The sequence below is a fragment of the Dendropsophus ebraccatus genome, chromosome 6 (genome assembly GCF_027789765.1).
Source record: "Dendropsophus ebraccatus isolate aDenEbr1 chromosome 6, aDenEbr1.pat, whole genome shotgun sequence".
Classification (NCBI taxonomy): domain Eukaryota; kingdom Metazoa; phylum Chordata; class Amphibia; order Anura; family Hylidae; genus Dendropsophus; species Dendropsophus ebraccatus.
In genome coordinates, this window is record NC_091459.1 from 100,589,842 (window position 1) to 100,608,810 (window position 18,969).

Consider the following 18,969-nt stretch of genomic DNA (forward strand, 5'->3'; position numbering starts at 1 on the left):
GATAGATAGATAGATAGATAGAAAATAAAAATATTCCGCAGCACTTCCATTCAGGTGAAAAAATACAAATTTATTTTGTGCAAAAAATCATATAAAGAACAGGTTCATTGCTGTGTTGTGCACCTGTTCTTTATATGATTTTTTGCACAAAATAAATTTGGATTTTTTCACCTGAATTGAAGTGCTACGGAATATTTTTACTTTGTTAATCACATGGTCCGGAGTCAAGACCTATCTGCTGGCACCCGCCCACATCGTTTTAAAGAGTGCTGCTTCATGATTTGAACTCTAGATAGAAAGATAGATAGATAGACAGACAGATATTTAAATGCATCGCTTGCACTTACATTCATTAATAGTTGTTGGCTCTGTCACTACAGATTCAAAGACTTTGGCCATATGTCTTTCTCTCAGCCTGAGGAAGAATAATACTTACTTTAGGGTTTAGTCAGTAAAACAGTAAAAAAGTAGCAAGAATGGAATCCCTTTCCATCATAAGAAAAACAGTAACCAGTTGGTATTTGGGGTTATTCCTAAATCCCTGCTCTGCCATTGCTAACAAATCTATTCTAATGCATGTAGCACACATGAACATAATGCATGTATCTAATAGAGTACCAAACCACCCTGATACGTAGTCCCTCAGGTCCTCAGGGTGGTTTGGTGCTCTCCCCACTAGGAGGCACCCCTTGGCGACGGGCTTCCTTCTCTGGAGAGAGGGATATCTGGCTATTCCCGTGTTTTGAGACTCGTAACTGAGGCTCCAAGGACCCCTTCTTTGCATATTCAAATTTTGTAGGGGGCAATCAGTGGAGACTCGTAAATGAGTACTCCATTGGATTTTTTCGCTGTTCAGTCACTGAGTTCAGTGATTGTTGTGTTTTGTTTATCTAATAGAGTATCTGCTATGGGGGCTGGTCATGGTTACGGAGGTATTTTTTTCTGAGTTGGGAGATTGTCCCTTTGTTTCAGATACCCATCTGAGTCTACCTCTGTGGAGCTTTATGCATTCTGTATGTTAGACTTCACCAATAAAAAAATGAAGATTTGTTTAACTATTTATTTATATAAATTTCCACATAAAATCTGCAGCATATACAGTATGTGGGAACATTTCCTCATGTGGCCAGATTACCGGGGATTGGCGTGAAAGCATATTCAGCCTTCTCCTGCAATTATTAGCAGTCGCTTGTTCTCTACTTGCATTCATGCAGGGCTGAAATAGTAGAATATTTTATTTATCTAATGCAATTGTACACTAGCCTCAAGTTTCATTTACTCAGAAAAGGAGAGACCTTGCATTATATACGGTATATATATATATATATATATATATATATATATATATATAACATTTTTATAAACTCTCTAAACTGAACAATAATCAGAACCAAATAACTGATCATCTACAAGAAAGTTGATGTAGTCTCATAAATCAACAATAATGGTTCAAATCAATTCCCAGCAAGGAACAGGAGGTAACAGAAAGACTAAAAAATTTAAAGGTCCAAAAAGGGGTGTTCTGCTAATAAAAAATGTGTTTTTATGCTTTCAGAAGCGTTGTGAAAGATTAACAGATGAGCTTTAAAGCATACCCACTATTACAAACCAGAAATTACAATAATGCACAGGTGGAACTATGTTTTGCATTTCCCAGGTTTATGTACTGTATGTCTATATGGCTGCTGAATGAGTGGCCTCTTGGTGCGATTTTAGTATTGTTCTTGATTTTTAGGAACTACGCAGAATTCTGAACATGTGCAGAGAACCTGCAGGAATGGTAAGAGAGTCTCCATGTCTCTGGAAAGCTATGAAAGTTTATACTTTCTGTTATTAATATCTATGACATGGGGGAGATACAAACATACAAATGTCTGGGACAAAAGTCTGGTGCTGTTTGCATCAAAAATACCTTACATGACTTGTTTTAACACTTTTTAGACATTTTCCCAACTTGCTCGATAAGGGGGTGAGGCTTACGAGAAACTGGGTGTAACTCCTGTCAAGAGGGCTTCCATGCACATTTTGGTGCAGTTTTGCAATAAAGCTCAGCCAACTGATAGATGATAGACTAGACTTCTTCAGAACATTTACAGCTCCTCTTTTTATTTTTTGGAGACATCTGGACAAGCCTTTTAAAATGTTTTTTTCATATCGGCTGTTTCCAATGAGCTGTTCTGGACAGCTGCGGCACCACACAGTGAATGAGGGCGCAAGCAGTTGGGTTTGTTCACTTAGTAGTGTCCAGTCCTGGTTATTGCAGCTTAATTCCTCTTCACATGAGTGGGAACAGTAACCCAGCACAGCCACAATTTGGTGAATGGAGCCAACTGCTTCTAGTCCCACTCACACCAAGGCTTTCCCAAACAGCTCATTGGTACTGCTCATCAACGATTAATGGTTTATCATGAGGAAAACCCCTGTAAGCCATACAAAAATATATTTCATGTCTATCTTTGAAAATCTAGCACAATGCCTTTCCTGAAGACTGGAGGTCATTACAGCAGAATGCTGACGGCAGAACAGCTCTATAATACTAACTATGGTTGAAAGCCATATGGCAAAACACTAGAACTGCTGATGCACAGAGACCCTGCAAGCCCCCCTATTAAATCAGGTGCCTTAACACAGGAGGCAGACGTTAGGAATAGAAGTCATCCAGTACTACACAGGATAAACATTTGAGCAGAAAGAGTTGATATGAAATATATTTCGAAAAGCAAGAATATTTTACAAAAACAATGTCACTAAGAAATGTTCCAGCTCATTGTATTTAGATATGACACTAAAAGTGAGTTTTTTGTCATGACATGTATTTCCATATACACAATGCTTCATCATCAGTCTACCAAGCTTCAGGAGAATCCCAAAGTAACAGGTGGGAAATGGGGAGAGCACAGGGTGTTACCTCTGTGCAGTTTTTTCCTTTGCTTTTTGTCTCTCAACTTCATTTCCATAAGGTCCATGGGGGGCGACCGAGATTAATTCAATTTCATCTTTGTGAGAAAGTCGCTTCTCTTCTTTGAACAGATACTGGAACATGTCTCTGAACTGCCTACAGCAAAAAATCTGAAAGGATCTTATGTTAGTTTTACATTAAAAGGGTAATCCAGAGAGAAAAAAAATTCTAATTAACTGGTGTCAGAAAGTTATACAGACTTGTAAAATACTTCTATTTAAAAATATTAAGTTTTCCAGTACTTATCAGATGCTGTATGTCCTGCAGGACATGGTGTATTCTCTCCAGTCTGATATGGTGTTCTCTGTTGCCACCTCTGTCCATGTCAGGAACTGCCCAGAGCAGCAGATCCCATAGAAAACCTCTCCTATTATGGACAGTCACTGACAGAGGTGGCAGCAGAGAGCACCATATCAGACTGGAAAGAATACACCACTTCTTGCAGGACATACAGCAGCTGATAAGTACTGGATGACTTTCAGTGTTTTAGCAATCTGTATAACTTTCTAACACAAGTAAATAAGAAAAATATTTGGAGTAATTATGCACTGGATATGAAGACAAGTGAGATTGTTGTATTGCTCCATCAAACGTATTCCCCCAACATTATCTCTCAGGGCAGAGTAAGGAGACTGTGGACTTTAGTAGCCTTAAAGCGACTCTGTACCCACAATCTGACCCCCCCAAACCACTTGTACAGTGGGATAGCTGTAAAAAAAAAAAAAAAGTAGTTTTTTTAGGACAATAATTGCATCTCCTGCCGAACGGACCCCAGGACAGATCTTGGATTAAAAGCAGCTATCTGAAGATACAAGCGGTTTGAGGGGGTCAGATTGTGGGTACAGAGTCGCTTTAACCTCTTAATGACCACCAATATGTCTTTTTACTGTGGTCATTAAGGGTTCTTTTCTAGGCCCCCACCTTTTTATGTTGGACCTAGAATAAGGAATTGTATGCCCCCCGCGCAGGGATCATGGGAGCTCGGTTGTCAGTATAACAGACGGGCCTCTGTTGTATCTATCATGAATGAAGAAACTGATTAACTCTTTGCATGCCACATTGTGACCGCTACATGGAAAGAGTATACAGCGCTGTATACTTACTGGCATCCAGATGACATTGTCTCCGATGCCGATGGGTCTCCACAGGCAGATCTTGTAGCAGAGGGATGCCGATGCCGATGGGTCTCCACAGCAGCCAGGGAGGCCTTGTAAATGCTCCCAGGGCTGCTATAGATGCCTGAGTACACCAGACACGGGCCAGACATGTATGCTCCAAACACGGCCGGGTTGCCTGTCCGTATACTGCTGACAGGCTCAATAGAGGCTTTAATACACTGCACTACATGACTAGAGCAGTGTATTACAGTAGTGATCTAAGGATCACTGTAAGGCTATGTTCACACAATGTCTTTCCATGCAAAATAACAGCCGTTATTTTACAGTGACTGCTGTCAGTAAGGACACTTTATTGTGGTGGGGTGGTTAACACTGTTTGCAAATGGAAACCAAGAGCCTCATTATTTTTGTGGGAATTTTTTTTAGCAGTTGGGGGGGGGGGCTGCTTTTAACTATTTTCATGTCTGTAGTGGGTCTGTATCTTGCCATTGTGGTGAGCTAATGCACTTTTCTGTTTTTGTGTGTTTGCAATTTCAGCCATAGCAACGTGCTCCTGCCTAGTGTGAATGGTGTTCTAGGAGAACTGACCAAATTTGTCTTTTTTTCAGTGTTCCAGATGGGGGGAGTGGATGCCTCTACTTGGTCGTGCACTCCACGGCCGTCATTATCAAACAGCTGTTTTAGCTGTTATTTTGCCTAAAGAAGACTTTGGAGGAGATTTATCAAACTGGTGTAAAGTAGAACTGGCTCAATTGCCCTTTAGCAACCAATCAGATTTCACTTTTCATTCCTTGCAGTCTCTTTAAAAAAATGAAAGGTGGAATCTGATTGGTTGCTAGGGGCAACTAAGAAAATTCTACTTTACACCAGTTTGATAAATCTCTCCCTTTGTGTGAACATAGCCGAAAAGTTCACCCCATGGGACATGGAAAAAGGTAAAAAAATAAGTCCCTTTCCCTTCTCTTTTTCTAAATAAAACATAAATAAATAAATAAAAATATAATTATTAGGTATCACCGCATCCGCAATGACCGGAACAATAACATTGTATTATTATTAATATTTATCCCACGCAGTGAATGCAGTAAAAAAAAAACATAAAAAAAACTATGATTACTATATTATTTTAATCCACCCCCCACCACCCCCAGAAATTAAAAAATAGAAAAGTAGATTAAAAAATAGAAAGATTATACTGCTTGGGAGGTGATCATGGAAAATTGAAACAAATGACTAAGGCATTAAGTCCCACAATATATGCCAGGGGAAGGGGTTAAACAAGCCCTAAAAACAATAATAACCAATGGCAGATGCTCCGTAAAGAGGTATCTCATCTGAGAAAACCCTTTTTAAAACATGGTTGTCAGATCAATTAGCTAAATACCATAACTCCCACTTTCAATGCCCCCGGCAAACGGCTGCTGTTGCAGGGGAAATGTATTCTTACACGGCAGCCATTCAGATGAAATAATACAAAGACGGCTCAAGTCCGCTACAATGAGACTGGTATGGAGCAAGTCAGCGGCAGTTTTCTGTTATTGCGTGAGTTTGCTATCTGAAATCAGGCACATTACAGGTAAACTGCATCCATTCCCATCCCTCTGCTACAAGATGCCTCAGCAAGTAGATTTTCAGGACCTATTTATGCAAATGTTTAAGCTGCAAAACTCTGCCCTATTCCTGAAACAAAACCCAGGGGCCTAATGTAGAGATTTACCTCATTAGAAAATGCTGTATCTATGGTGTATTCTAGAGGAAACGGCTTCAGTGGTTTTCCACAGAATTCACAAAGTTCTTTTCCAGATTGCTCTCTTAGGATCTACAACAGAAGAGAAGAACAAGAATAAGTGTGACATCTCACATGCACTGGGAATAGCTACTAAGAGGTTGCTAAAATATTCTAATAGAAGTCTCTATTATTATTTGATACCAGTGAGGGTTGCATTACAACTCTATTATGCTTATGACCTTATTATATTAACTAATTGCCAACCTTCATCATTGCCAGTAGTCGGTGGTTTTCTGAGGATTCTCTTTTATATGCCAGGATAGCAGGAGGGCCGACAAGTGGCAGAGTCCTAAGATGTTTCTCAAAAAACGTCCTATAATCATGAGAGAACTACAGGAAAACACGTTTTATTACCTGATTTAATCACGTCATGAGCAGAAATGGAAGAAGAAATCCCATTACCTCCATATCACACAGAACACTTAGTTCACTCAGGTCATCTGATAATGAAGAGTATAAGTCTGTAAGCAATAAAAGGTAATAATAAGTTGTGGTTAATGCTATCAATTACTTCATCTATTCTCTTGCATGTAATGGTATGCAATCACTTCTTCTATTGTCTCCCTTACCTTCCTCTTGCTCCATCACAGGATGAGGACTTCCAGTACATTGGATTATTGTTTGAAGAGAGTCTGCCTCTAAAATGGAAGCCATGTTTAGCAGGTTGTCTGGTCATTGCAGAAATTACACTAGCTGCAGGAAAAGTTATAAAATAAAGACACAAACATAATCGAAGTGTTCGGTCCTGACCCAGTGTTTTTTTTTTCCTGCAGCAATGATGTGCTTCCGGCCATGTTCACACAATGTAAGTTCCGTACTAATCACAGGATATACACTCCGGCCAGGATCCCTAGCGCAATGTAGGAAACCGACATGTCAGTTTTCTGCGACCGCTATTCATTAAATAGCGGCCGCTGAAAACCCTGTCACTGCACACTGTGGAGCGAGCGGCCGCATCAGAACCCAGCGGCGCTAGAGATCATCCGGGATGATTGGGGATGATCTTATCTGACAGCCGGTCTCTTACATTGTCTGAACATAGCCTCAAAGTGCGGGGCTGCTGCATCCAGTCACATCAGTAACACTAGCATGTATAACACATCATGGCTGCAAGAATTAAGATAGGAGGGGAGCACTGGGGCATCAGAACTTGTTTTTTCTCTAACAACATTTACATAATCCAGGCTAAAGTCCGCACCACTTGGTGCGGGAAATCCGCAGTGTATCCACCCTTTGTCCACATACCCAAATGCACAGCAGTTTTTTGGAATAGTCCCACTGCAGTTTTTGTGCCAAAGCCAGAAGTGGATTCAAATAGGATGGAAAATATAAAGGGAGGACTTGTACTTCTTTTTCCTGGTTGATCCATACTGCAGTGGCAGTACTCCAAAAACCTGCCATGAGTGAAACCAGCATTAAAGGGGTAGTGCGGCGCTCAGAAATTATTCACAGAATAACACACATTACAAAGTTATACAACTTTGTAATGTATGTTATGTCTGTAAATCGCCCCGTTCCCCGTGTCCCACCACCCCCACCCGCGTACCCGGAAGTGTTGGTGCATTATACATTACCTGATCCATGTCGAGGGCCGTCCGCCATCTTGTGCCAAAAGTAATCTTTGGACAGACGGCGGAGTCGCTGCCGCCCGTCCCCCCTCCGCCGCGTCATCATCTGCTCAGCCTCGATTGGCTGAGCACAGTTATGCTCAGCCAATCGCGGCTGAGCATCGGATGACGCTGCAGAGGGCGGCCGGCATTCGGGACAGTCGTAGCTGTTCGTCGGCCGCCCGAAGAAGACGTCACACGTTGAAGATCGGAGACTGGTGTCGGCACGTGACAGGGGAGTATAGCGCACCACACTTCCGGGTACACGGGTGGGGGGGGGGGCGGACACGGGGAAGGGGGCCATTCACAGATATAACATACATTACAAAGTTGTATAACTTTGTAATGTGTGTTATTCTGTGAATAATTCTTTACCGCCGCACTACCCCTTTAAGTTTACAGCAGGTCAGGACTGGCCAACGCTCCCAAATCTTCTTTATAGGAAGCAACAGCACATTTGCACCCTGTCACCAATTTACCAGCATTAGCAATGCAGCACAATCTGAACCATATCCTGAGTTCACATCATGCAAAGTAAATCCTATATTTAACTATAATGACATGTTAAATAAAAACGAAGCCAGCATAATGTAAATCAGTCAGCTTCCCTGTCATTTGCATTCAGTAATCAGGATTTTCTATGCCTTCTCTTAAGAGGTGTTTATATCACCTTACATGCAAACTGTTCTGTGCGCTAGTAAAGTGGAAATGCGGAATATATAAGTTATACTTGTGACAGTAAAGGCAAGAAAAATACTCTACCACAGTCACTGCCAGTGTTAAGTGAACTGAAACTGACAAACCTGATTTTAGTCAAAATTTTATTATAAATTAGGATTGTCTTTCCTGATATCTTTTTGTAGAACTGGACACAGTATTTAAGATGTGATCTCACTAGGACAGGATCACAATCTCCCTCTTCCTACTCCCTCTACCTGTAGCTATACAGCCCAACATATGCTTAGCTTTCCCTACCTCCTGGCAACACCAGTGACTCATTTTGAAGCTATCAAAATATCACTCCCCTAAATCCTTCTCTTCTGAAGTCTTTGCTAACACAAAACTGCAGATATGATACTCAGACAGAAAACTAAACAAAATATACTGTAAAAGACTCCTTGTACTAGCGTGTACTTTCAAAGAGTTTCAGAGCTTCAGACATCATAATTAATCATGATGCTGTGAGCTCTGAGGTCCACTCTGCAGGACACTGTTCATACACGGACGTAATTCTGTGGACGTGTGAATTAGTCCTAAGTTGTCCTTGATCATAACATACATACACCCTATATACACAGACTTATAAAAACACTCATGGAAATTTCTGCCTATAACAACCAGTCAGGGCTCAAATTGTAGTTTCATATATACTCAATCTAAAATCACTGTTACTAAAATATTTTTCCATCTTATTCTTGGAGCCTATTTTAGGTCTATAAATAGTGTAAAGCTGTGCTTTTTTTTTTTTTTTTTTTTTTGTGCCGAGAATAAATCCTCTGATCATCCCATCTCTCGGGAGAAAAAAAAAAAAACTAAGCAATTTTAGTTGACTGCAGTTTAAACCTTATACAATTAGCAATAAAGGTTTTGCCAGCTGGAGGTACAACCGTGCAAGGAGATGCGGGACTTTGGTGGTGATTTGCGAATCTGATGAAGAGGCTGTGCCTTGAAATGCGTAATTCTTGTAATAAAGCTTTGATTTTACATCAAGTACTACTACTCCCATCATTGAAGGAGTGATGTCCATCTGATGCCGTCAGCGCCACCAAAGTTCCGGATCTCCTAGCACGGTTGTACCCTCAGCTGGCATAACCTTCCCTTGATTCTCCACCAGGATCACCCGACCCCCGGACTAGCTGCAAGAGGCTCAATATTTGATTATGCGATCGGCGGTGTCGGAATCGTAGCACGAGCACCCCAAGTAAGCGGCTCCAAAGCCACCATTTTAGTCGAATATCCAGTTTGCAGTAACACACTATGTGCGTCCCTGGTGTTTTCTAATCTTTCCAGTTACAATTAGCAATAAAGTGTACAATGTAAAGCATAATTCTTCCATCAGCAACACTTCACAGCTCAAAGACTGAGCTCAGGAGTACACTGTGGAAATATACAGTGGATATACAGGAGGACATGGAGGACTATATAGAGCAGTACTGAACAGTCTAAGCTGTGAATTATGCACCAGATGACATGTAAAATGATCCCCCCTACTCTCCCTTCATTTCATCGGTGGACAGTGTCACCTAGGCGGGGCTTCACAGCAGTTGGGCCCCGTCTTCCTGCTGACACTATCTACCAATGAACTGAAGAGATTTTAGAGCAGACTGAAGATACAGACAAGTTTTATACAGGTATATATCATATGCGCAGCATCTAAGCATGTGGATGGTGCAGAGAACCGCACATAAGGAGGTCGAGTAAGGAGGGCGACAATATCACTCTAAGGCTATGTTCACATTTTGAGTCTAAAATAATGGACGCCATTTAGCTGTCTAGCCTTCCCTTAGTGCAATGACGACTGTTGGTACATTACTCTAGCTTGGGTTTACTAATTGCCCTTTGGGTGTGGCTAAATTGAAAAGTCCATTGAGTTTAAAGAAACTCTGTATCCACAATCTGATTCCCCAAACCGTTTGTACCTTCAGATAGCTGCTTTTAATCAAATTGGCGTGGCCTAGAGTGTCTGTGTCCTAGGCCTGCACCACCTCTCCTTCCCGCCTCTCCACCCTCTTCATCATTAGGAATGCTCCAGGCAGGTTTTCTACTATTCATAACCTGTGAGAACACGTCACATGGGCTGGATTGTTAAGGCACCTGTGCAGTGTCCAGACAAGTGAGGAATAGCAGAAATTGTTCTAGGAGCATTCCTAATGGTAAAGAGGGTGGGGAGGAGGGACGGAGAGGCGGTGCAAGGTTAGGGCATAGACACTCTAGGCCACGCCAATTTGACACAGGGCTGCAAGTTTAAAAGTTGTTTTTTACGACAATAACTGTATCACCTACTGAACGGACCCCAGGACAGATCTTGGATTAAAAGCAGCTATTTGGAGGTACAAGCAGTTTGGGGAGGGTAGACTGTGGGTACAGAGTCACGTTTATAGTAAAAACGGAGAAAGAATGGTGACAAAAGAAAAACTGTATGTGAAAAACGAATAAAAACGTCCGCTGTTGGCAAAAGACGTCCAAAAATAATTGTCATTATCATTATTTTGATGTCCGTGGTAATAATGTCCGTTACTCAACACATTGTGTGCACTGGACGTGTTTTCTATTGACTTCAATGCATTGCCATAGCAGTCAGTTAAATCGCGTCAATAACAGACGTTCTTTTTTAATAGCAAAAGTGGCTGCCTTTTCTCTATTTTTGACGTTGTGTGAACATAGCCCAATACACTAAGCTCTTGTAGTCTCTTTTCAGTGTCTCTGTCTTCACATTCTCTCCTCTCACCACTATGATACTCCCTCATGTCATGATAAGATGGATTTGAGCTGCTTTTTAGAGTAAATGGTGAGTTTGAGAGAGGGCAGAAAAGAATAAAAGAAAGAGGCCTTTTCCTGATAAGATACATTACAATATTTCTCACATTTGCTTGTACTATAATGGTCCCTTATTATGTATGCCTTCAAGCAACTCAAGGAACCAGAGGCCCAGTGTTATTGCTTCCTCTGCAACCTTTATAGCTATGGCTGTTTTTTAAAGGGCACATCGACTTTCAACTGTGTCACTGAGATATGTCAGTGGATGGCATCAGTAAGGTCTCATAACCTGGGACCCCCTCACCTATTACTGGAACACAGGGGTCTGCTTCATAGCAGTGCTGTGCAACTTGCTTTTTCCACCGAGATTCTTATGTGTGAGAGAAGCTCTACTGAAATCAGAGGGACTGTAATAACATGTCAGAACACAGATGATATTACTTTTGCTTAGACTATATGACATCGAGCAGATTTCCTGCCTGGAAGCTACCATCAACATTTACTTCCATCTGAAAAACAGTTCAGGTACAACAGTGCTTTATGAAGTCTGTTACTTCCTCCCCAGTTACATTGACGGAAAGCTCAATATTGTGATATGCTTAAAGGATATTTTAGAAAATGACAAAAACATTAAATATACAGTATTTCTTATTTTATTTTAGAATAGCATAGCAAATGTACAACCCCCCTCAACACACACACCTAAATGCTGATGGGCTTGTGGTCCTCAATATATATCTCTGCTGTATATATACAGACATGTGACCTTCACAATCTCCAGAAAGGAGCCCCGAGTTTTTGTTATGAATAGAGCGGTGAGTCGTGCATGTGCCAATGCTCTATTCATTGTCTATAGAGCTGCCGGAGACAGCTGAGTACAACGCCCAGCTACCTGCAGCAGGTCCATGGAGCAAGTCACCACTCTGTTCATAACAATAAGCTCTGTTATAGGGATTTGTAGAATTATAGGGAATTGTAGTTTTGCAACAGCTGGAGGGCCGAGGGTTCACCATCCCTGGCCTAAGGTCTCATGGGATAAGTTATTTGAACAGTATTAGAGCTTACCATTGTACCCAGGACTGTGTTCTTGATTTAAGATTCTGTGGTTTGCTTTAAAACTAGGGCAAAAAAATATGCGTATGATAAAAATCAGCAAATGTCAACTATTATCTAACACAAAACTTTTTCCTCAGTGCGTATTTGATCTACTGTATATTGTGCAGCTGTATCTGAAAGCCCAAAACAGGAGTGGATCCTAAACACAAGAAAGTAATGGAAATATATTTTTTCTATCCACATTTTGACATAAAAATAACAACAGTATTAGGGATGGTCCGAACCGAGTTCGGTTCGGGTTCGTAAGAACCCGAACCCTCGGTAATGATTCCCGCTGTCTGCCCGCTCCGTGGAGCAGGCGGATCCAGCGGGAGGACCGCCTGGAAAACTGGGATAGAGCCATAGCCATAGGCTGTATCCCAGTTTTCCAGGCATTACTCCCGCTGTATCCGCCCGCTCCACGGAGTGGGCAGACAGCGGAAATCTGCTGCCGAGCGTTCGGGTTCATACGAACCCGAACCTCGGCAGGTTCGGACCATCCCTAAACAGTATGTATAGTGCGAACAAGTCTGTTAAAGGGGTTGTTCAGCCTCTGAAATATTTTTCAAAATGGCTCAAATGGGTGGAAAATAATAAAAGACGTGATACTCACCTCACCAATCCCCTGCCCATCTAACCTGACAGTTTCTACTGTTCTTGATGCCTACAAGTGCGTACCGCTGCAGCTATTTACTGGTTGTAGTAGGTCACTGATGTGAGGACCCAGACAATGCCAGATACAGAGTAATGGGGGAACATTATGGCAAATATGATTTCTTTAAAAAATAATCTCCACATGGAGCTGTGTTAAAAAAAATACAAATGGCAGGAAAAGTGCTTTAAGGTGTCCAAGCGCTTCTCTTTAGTAACATGAATCCTCCCATGAAGGTATATTCCCAAGCCTGAAGGTTAACTGCCTGAGACAAAATGAAATCTGCCCGCTTTGATGCTGTATGTCATCAATTGTTGCCTTTGTCTGACCTTTTCTAGACAAAAAAAATGAATATAAGCTGGCAAAAGGGATGCGACATTCCATGCAATGTAATGTTTTGGTTTTAATTCCTTCTTGTTCACATTTCCACCACTGGTACGAGAAGTAGATGGGAGAAGAACACATAGCAATTGAGAAGACTAATGGTGCGTTTACACAGACAGATTTATCTGACAGATTTTGGAAGCCAAAGCCAGGAACAGACTATAAACAGAGAACAGGTCATAAAGGAAAGACTGAGATTTCTCCTGTTTTCAAATCCATCCCTGGCTTTGGCTTCCAAAATCTGTCAGATAAATCTGTGTGTGTAAACACACCATAATGGTGCGTTTACACAGGCAGATTTATCTGACAGATTGTTGAAGCCAAAGCCAGGAACAGACCATAAACAGGAAACGGGTCATAAAGGAAAGACGGAGATTTCTCCTTTTTTCAAATCTTTTCCTGGTTTTGGCTTCCGAAATCTGTCAGATAAATTTGCCTGTGTAAATGCACCATGAGGGTCCATTTACACAGAAAGATTATCTGGCAGATTATCTGCCAAAGATTTGAAGCCAAAGCCAGGAATGGATTTGAAAAGAGGAGAAATCTCAGGCTTTCCTTTATGAACTGATTTCTGTTTATAGTCTGTTCCTTTCTTTGGCTTCAAATCTTTGGCAGATAATCTTTCTGTGTAAATGGACCTTAACAGAATTATGGACTAATGGAATTATTTTTCCTTGTTTGTTCTTGTATGATCAATTAGTTGAAGTGTCTAGTACTTCAACCTGAACAAGAGGTAAAGCAGTATGTTCTGCACATACATACAATGCCTCTCATAAGGTCAACCTTGAGTTTCCTGGAAGTGTTCCTACATTCACTGTAGCGAACGCTTCCTTGATTGATCCTAATAGTTCTGTTTATGAGTCAGATTTATTTCTCTGTAACACACAGGATTTGAGAAGCCAGCATGCAGTAATAACTGGCACATCCTTTCTGGTCATTCACAGAATTGTACATCTGACCAGCAGGAGAGCAAGGCAAAAAATTTACCCTACATGTTTTGCTCTATTACTGGCACTCAGTTCAAAAAAATGAAAGCAATTTAATATAATATTGTGTACATTTTGGTTATCATCTTTAGTTTTGGGCAATATTTGCAAGAGAACTGTTGTCTTTAAAGGGAACCCATCATCACTTTCATGTTACCTGAACTAAGGGTCATCAGGGTGGTCCCAGAGACATCTTCCCACCCCAACAGCCTTGATGGATAGACCTCTCCCTGTTTAGGTATAGGGTGAGATCTATTAATCATGGCCTGCTGGGCAGGCAAAAGCCACCAGGGACCGCCCTGATGACGCCTACTGCAGTTAACATTATTACATGTTCACCTTAAAATCCCTTATAGCACTGGTGTCTTCCTCCTGCTTTTGCAATACAATTCCCATCATGCCTGGACAGACAAAGCTTTAGTTATTCAGGAATAACGTGCTATAGTTGCCGTTATTTGCCATTAAAGGGGTACTCCCCCCAAGAGCTAAAAAAATTAAATGCTCCCAAACCTAGCTGGTCTTACTCACCAAGTCCCCCTGAGTATTTTGAGCGGTCTCCCATCTTTCTAGCTGCTGCCGTTCCTGAGTTACAAGTTTTTCTAAAAGCCGATCTATATCCAAGATAGGAAACTACATTTCCCATCATGCAATGCTTCTGCCTGATGATGGCGATGTAGCAGAGCTGAGACAATGAAGAAGATGAGGACAGTGTAGCAGAGCTAAGACAATGAAGGAGATGATGACAGTGTAGCAGAGCTGAGATGGCGGTGTCGGTGTAGCAAAGCTGAGTTGGAAGTGATGGTGTAGCAGAGCTGAGTTGGCGGGGACGGTGTAGCAGAGCTGAATTGGCAGTGACGGTGTAGCAGAGATGAGTTGGCGATGACGGTGTAGCAGAGCTGAGTTGGGGTGAAGGTGTAGCAGAGCTGAGTTGGGGGGACGGTGTAGCAGAGCTGAGTTGGGGGGACGGTGTAGCAGAGCTGAGGGGAAGGTGTAGCAGAGCTCAGATGGCGGTGACGGTGTAGCAGAGCTGAGTTGGCGGTGACGGTGTAGCAGAGATGAGTTGGGGGGACGGTGTAGCAGAGCTGAGTTGAAGGAAGGTGTAGCAGAGCTGAGGGGAAGGTGTAGCAGAGCTGAGATGGCGGTGACGGTGTAGCAGAGCAGCTGAGTTGGCGGTGACGGTGTAGCAGAGCTGAGATAGCGGTGACGGTGTAGCAGAGCTGAGTTGGCGGTGACAGTGTAGCAGAGCTGAGTTGGGGAACGGTGTAGCAGAGCTGAGTTGGCGGTGACGGTGTAGCAGAGCTGAGTTGGCGGTGACAGTGTAGCAGAGCTGAGATGGCGGTGCAGCAGAGCTGAGTTGGCGGTGAGGGCCTAGCAGAGCTGAGTTGGGGAGGTGTAGCAAAGCTGAGTTGGGGATGCCGATGTAGCAGAGCTGAGTTGGCGGTGACGGTGTAGCAGAGCTGAGTTGGCGGTGACAGTGTAGCAGAGCTGAGATGGCGGTGCAGCAGAGCTGAGTTGGCGGTGAGGGCCTAGCAGAGCTGAGTTGGGGAGAAGGTGTAGCAAAGCTGAGTTGGGGATGCCGATGTAGCAGAGCTGAGTTGGCGGTGACGCGGCGATTGCGAGGGGCGGAGCTTGTCGCGGGCGATCTCGGGGGCGGAGCTTGCAGTGCCGATTGCGGGGGCGGGGCTTGCCGCGGGCGATTGCTGGGGGGGAGCTTGCAGCGGGCGATCGCGGGGAGCGGAGCTTGGCGCGGGCGGGGGGGCGTGCCGCGGGTGAGTGAGGGATGCCACGGGTGATGGGGGGGTGGTTGGTTGTGGGGCGGGGGGCTGCGGGTGAGTGCTGGACGGTGACGGGAGGCTCTGGACACAGGGGGTGAGGTCTGGGCTGGGGGTGACCGGGTGGCTGCTGTTAGAGAGGGATGCAGTCACAGCTGCGCTGATCACTGTCTCCCTCTGTAACAGCAGCCACCGCATCAGTGTTCTCAGTCACCTCACTGTGCTGGGACTGAGGACACGTGATGCCGACACGGAGGGTGGGGGCCAGGAGCAGGGAGTGTGTCGGGTTGGACTGAGGTCTGATGATTCTCTGCAATCCGTAGGGGTGAATGCAGCTGGATAACAGCAAAACTATGCAGAATCCGTAATAACTTTATATTGGAAAGATGGAAAGCTACGGGTGGGCAGCGTATTAATGCAAAAATAATTTTGGGGGGAATACACCTTTAAATGGCGGTCATCCAACCAGTTTTACCAGTGTGTGAACAGAGCCTTTCTGTGTTTTCAATCCACTCTTGGTTTTGGTTGCAAAATACTGACCAAATTACTGAACAAAAATACTGTGTAGGAACATAGGCATAGACTGTATCTATCCATTTTTCCAGGATTTCCTAGGGTTGCCACTTCTCTAGCCATTGGGGGCCAAATGCCAAGCACTCGGTTACGGCTGAGCCTGGACATTTGGCAAGTTCGCTCATTATAACTAAAGACTAAGCATAGGATGTAGTGAGCAGTAAATGATACAATACTAATCTCCTGTCCATGACTCCGTCAGGGCCACATATTACCATGACCTAGGGCCACACCAAGCTGTAAGGACACATGAATGTTGGATGTCAGAATATTCTGGTTAACAGCACGTCTTTCTTACTCCATAGGCAGGGATTCTTCCTCTCTTCTTACTGTCATTATTGCTCTTGGGAAAAGTGGCGCTCCTGAATAATAAATGTATTAGAATCAATACAAATACAATAGTTTAGTACAGTGTTTCCACAGAAAAATTGCCTCTCAAGTCAATAAAAAATCTACTGTATGGGCATTTTTTTAGCCGATTTATTCAGTTTTGAACATGTAAATTTGGGGGACAGCATGGGAACTAACCCCTCCGGCTTTCATTATGGGCCGTAATGCCCAAGTCATTATAGTTTTTCCATTGTTGCTTCCCAAGTAGTGTAAATTTTTATTGTTTAAGGGTGCAATCACACATGTACTGTAGCATCTGCAGCAGATTTGATTTGCTTTGGATCTGCGACTTCAAACCTGCGCCATCACATCTGCTGCAGATCCTGTACGTGTGAACGCACCCTTAGGCTCACACTACGTAAGTACCGATGCCGATTTGCACCAACGGCTGTGATTTCTATGGTACTTACGTAGTGCTGCACCTGAGGGAATCCCGGCTGGAGTGTATACACATAGGGGGACATGTATGAAAAGGCGTTATTGCCTTTTTTAGGCGCAGATGGGGCAGATTGGCATAAAAATATTTGAAAATGGTATTTTTGCAAATATTTTTTCCGCATCTGCCACACCTGCGACACCTTTGCCCGCGGGGCGGAGAGGGGGCGTTATGGGGGGTGCGGCAGCACGCGAAAGGGGCGCGGCCTCTGCATGGGTCGCATTTATCATTTTTCTGGCAGGAAAAATTATACTGAAACCTCAGAGCTGGTGTAGGATCCAGAATTTTCGCAAGGACGGGCTCCGTGCGTTTGGGATTTAAGTAGAGGCAATGCGCTTCTACATAAATCCTCTGAGCTCAGGAGCTGCGGGGACATTTGTAAGCCCGGCGTAAAAAACGACGTACTTTATAGATGTCCCCCATAGTATACACTCTGGCCTGGAAACCTAGCGGCGCCGCAAAAAAACTGACATGTCAGTTTTCTGCCCCCTTTTCATTGAATAGCGGCTGCAGAAAACCTGTCAGTGCACACAATGGAGTGTGTATATTTTGTATACAGTTCACACAATTCATATGTATATTTTATGTTTACACTCGTTGTTGTGTCCCCCCTCCCCACCTTCCACTGGTGGGCGGGTTTGGCGGGCTTTTTACTACTTTTTAACCCCTTCAGGACCGGGCTAATTTTCATTTTTCCTTCTTGTGTTTAAAAGGCCATAGCACTTGCATTTTTTCACCTACAGACCCACATGAGCCCTTATTTTTTGCGCCACTAATTGTACTTTGCAATGGCAGACTTAATTTTTCTGTGAAATCAGAAAAAAATTATTTGTGCAGTAAAATTTAAAAAAAAAAGGAATTTGCTTTCATTTTGGGGGTTTTGTGTGTACGCCATTCGTTTGATGGTAAAACTGACATGTTATATATGTTCCTCACGTCGGTTCAATTACAATGATATGTAATTTATATCACTTTTCTTTAATCTGACAGCTTTTAAAAAATTAAAACCTTTAAAAAAAAAAAAAACTAAGTGTTTTTTAATTTGTTCTGTACCCAGCCTTATAACGCTTTTATCGTTTGGTCTATGGGGCTGTATGAGGTGTCATTTTTTGCATGATCCATGATCTGTACTTTCTATCGGTACCTTACTTGCATATATGCGACTTTTTGATCACTTTTTATTAAAATTTTTCTGGATTTGATGTGACAAAAAATGCGCAATTTAGCACTTTACGCCGTTTACCGTGCGAGATCCAGAATGTAATAGTTTAATAGTTCGGGTGATTGATTATTTATATATTTATTTTTATTTAGAAAATGGGAAAAGAGGGGTGATTCAAACTTTTCAGCTGCTCAGCCGCAATTGGCTGAGGGGAGCCGGCATGAGGGACAGCTGGAGCGGTCTGGCCGGCCTCCCGAAGATGACATCATTGTCACAAGATGGCGGCCGGGGGTCGACACGAATGCGGTAAGTATAATGCACCACACTTCCGGGTCTAGCGTGGGTGGGGGGGAACACGGGGAAGGGGGCCATTCACATACATAACACACATTACAAAGTTGTATAACTTTGTAATGTGTGTTATTTTGTGAATAAATGTTTGGGTGCTGCACTAACCCTTTAAATGCAGCTGTCAGTTTTGACAGCTGCATTTAAATGTATAATTAGCAGGTGCGGCGATCGGACCACGCCCGATAATAGCCGTGGTCCCTGGCTACACATAGCACCCG

At 43.0% G+C, this 18,969-nt stretch overlaps 1 protein-coding gene across 1 annotated transcript in view; it reads right to left on the minus strand.

The window, feature by feature from the left end:
- The window catches only part of ERICH6 (glutamate rich 6), a 37,180-nt gene extending 25,118 nt beyond the window's left edge, over nucleotides 1-12,062 (minus strand). The window contains exons 1-7 of the mRNA XM_069973892.1: nucleotides 12,016-12,062; nucleotides 6,436-6,504; nucleotides 6,269-6,327; nucleotides 6,071-6,196; nucleotides 5,795-5,896; nucleotides 2,909-3,069; nucleotides 348-415 (exon numbers count right to left, since the gene is read on the minus strand). Coding sequence (XP_069829993.1) covers nucleotides 348-415; nucleotides 2,909-3,069; nucleotides 5,795-5,896; nucleotides 6,071-6,196; nucleotides 6,269-6,327; nucleotides 6,436-6,451 — 532 coding nt within the window. The 5' untranslated portion in view covers nucleotides 6,452-6,504; nucleotides 12,016-12,062. The remainder of the gene's footprint in view (nucleotides 1-347; nucleotides 416-2,908; nucleotides 3,070-5,794; nucleotides 5,897-6,070; nucleotides 6,197-6,268; nucleotides 6,328-6,435; nucleotides 6,505-12,015) is intronic.
- Between the last annotated feature and the right edge of the window lie 6,907 nt (nucleotides 12,063-18,969).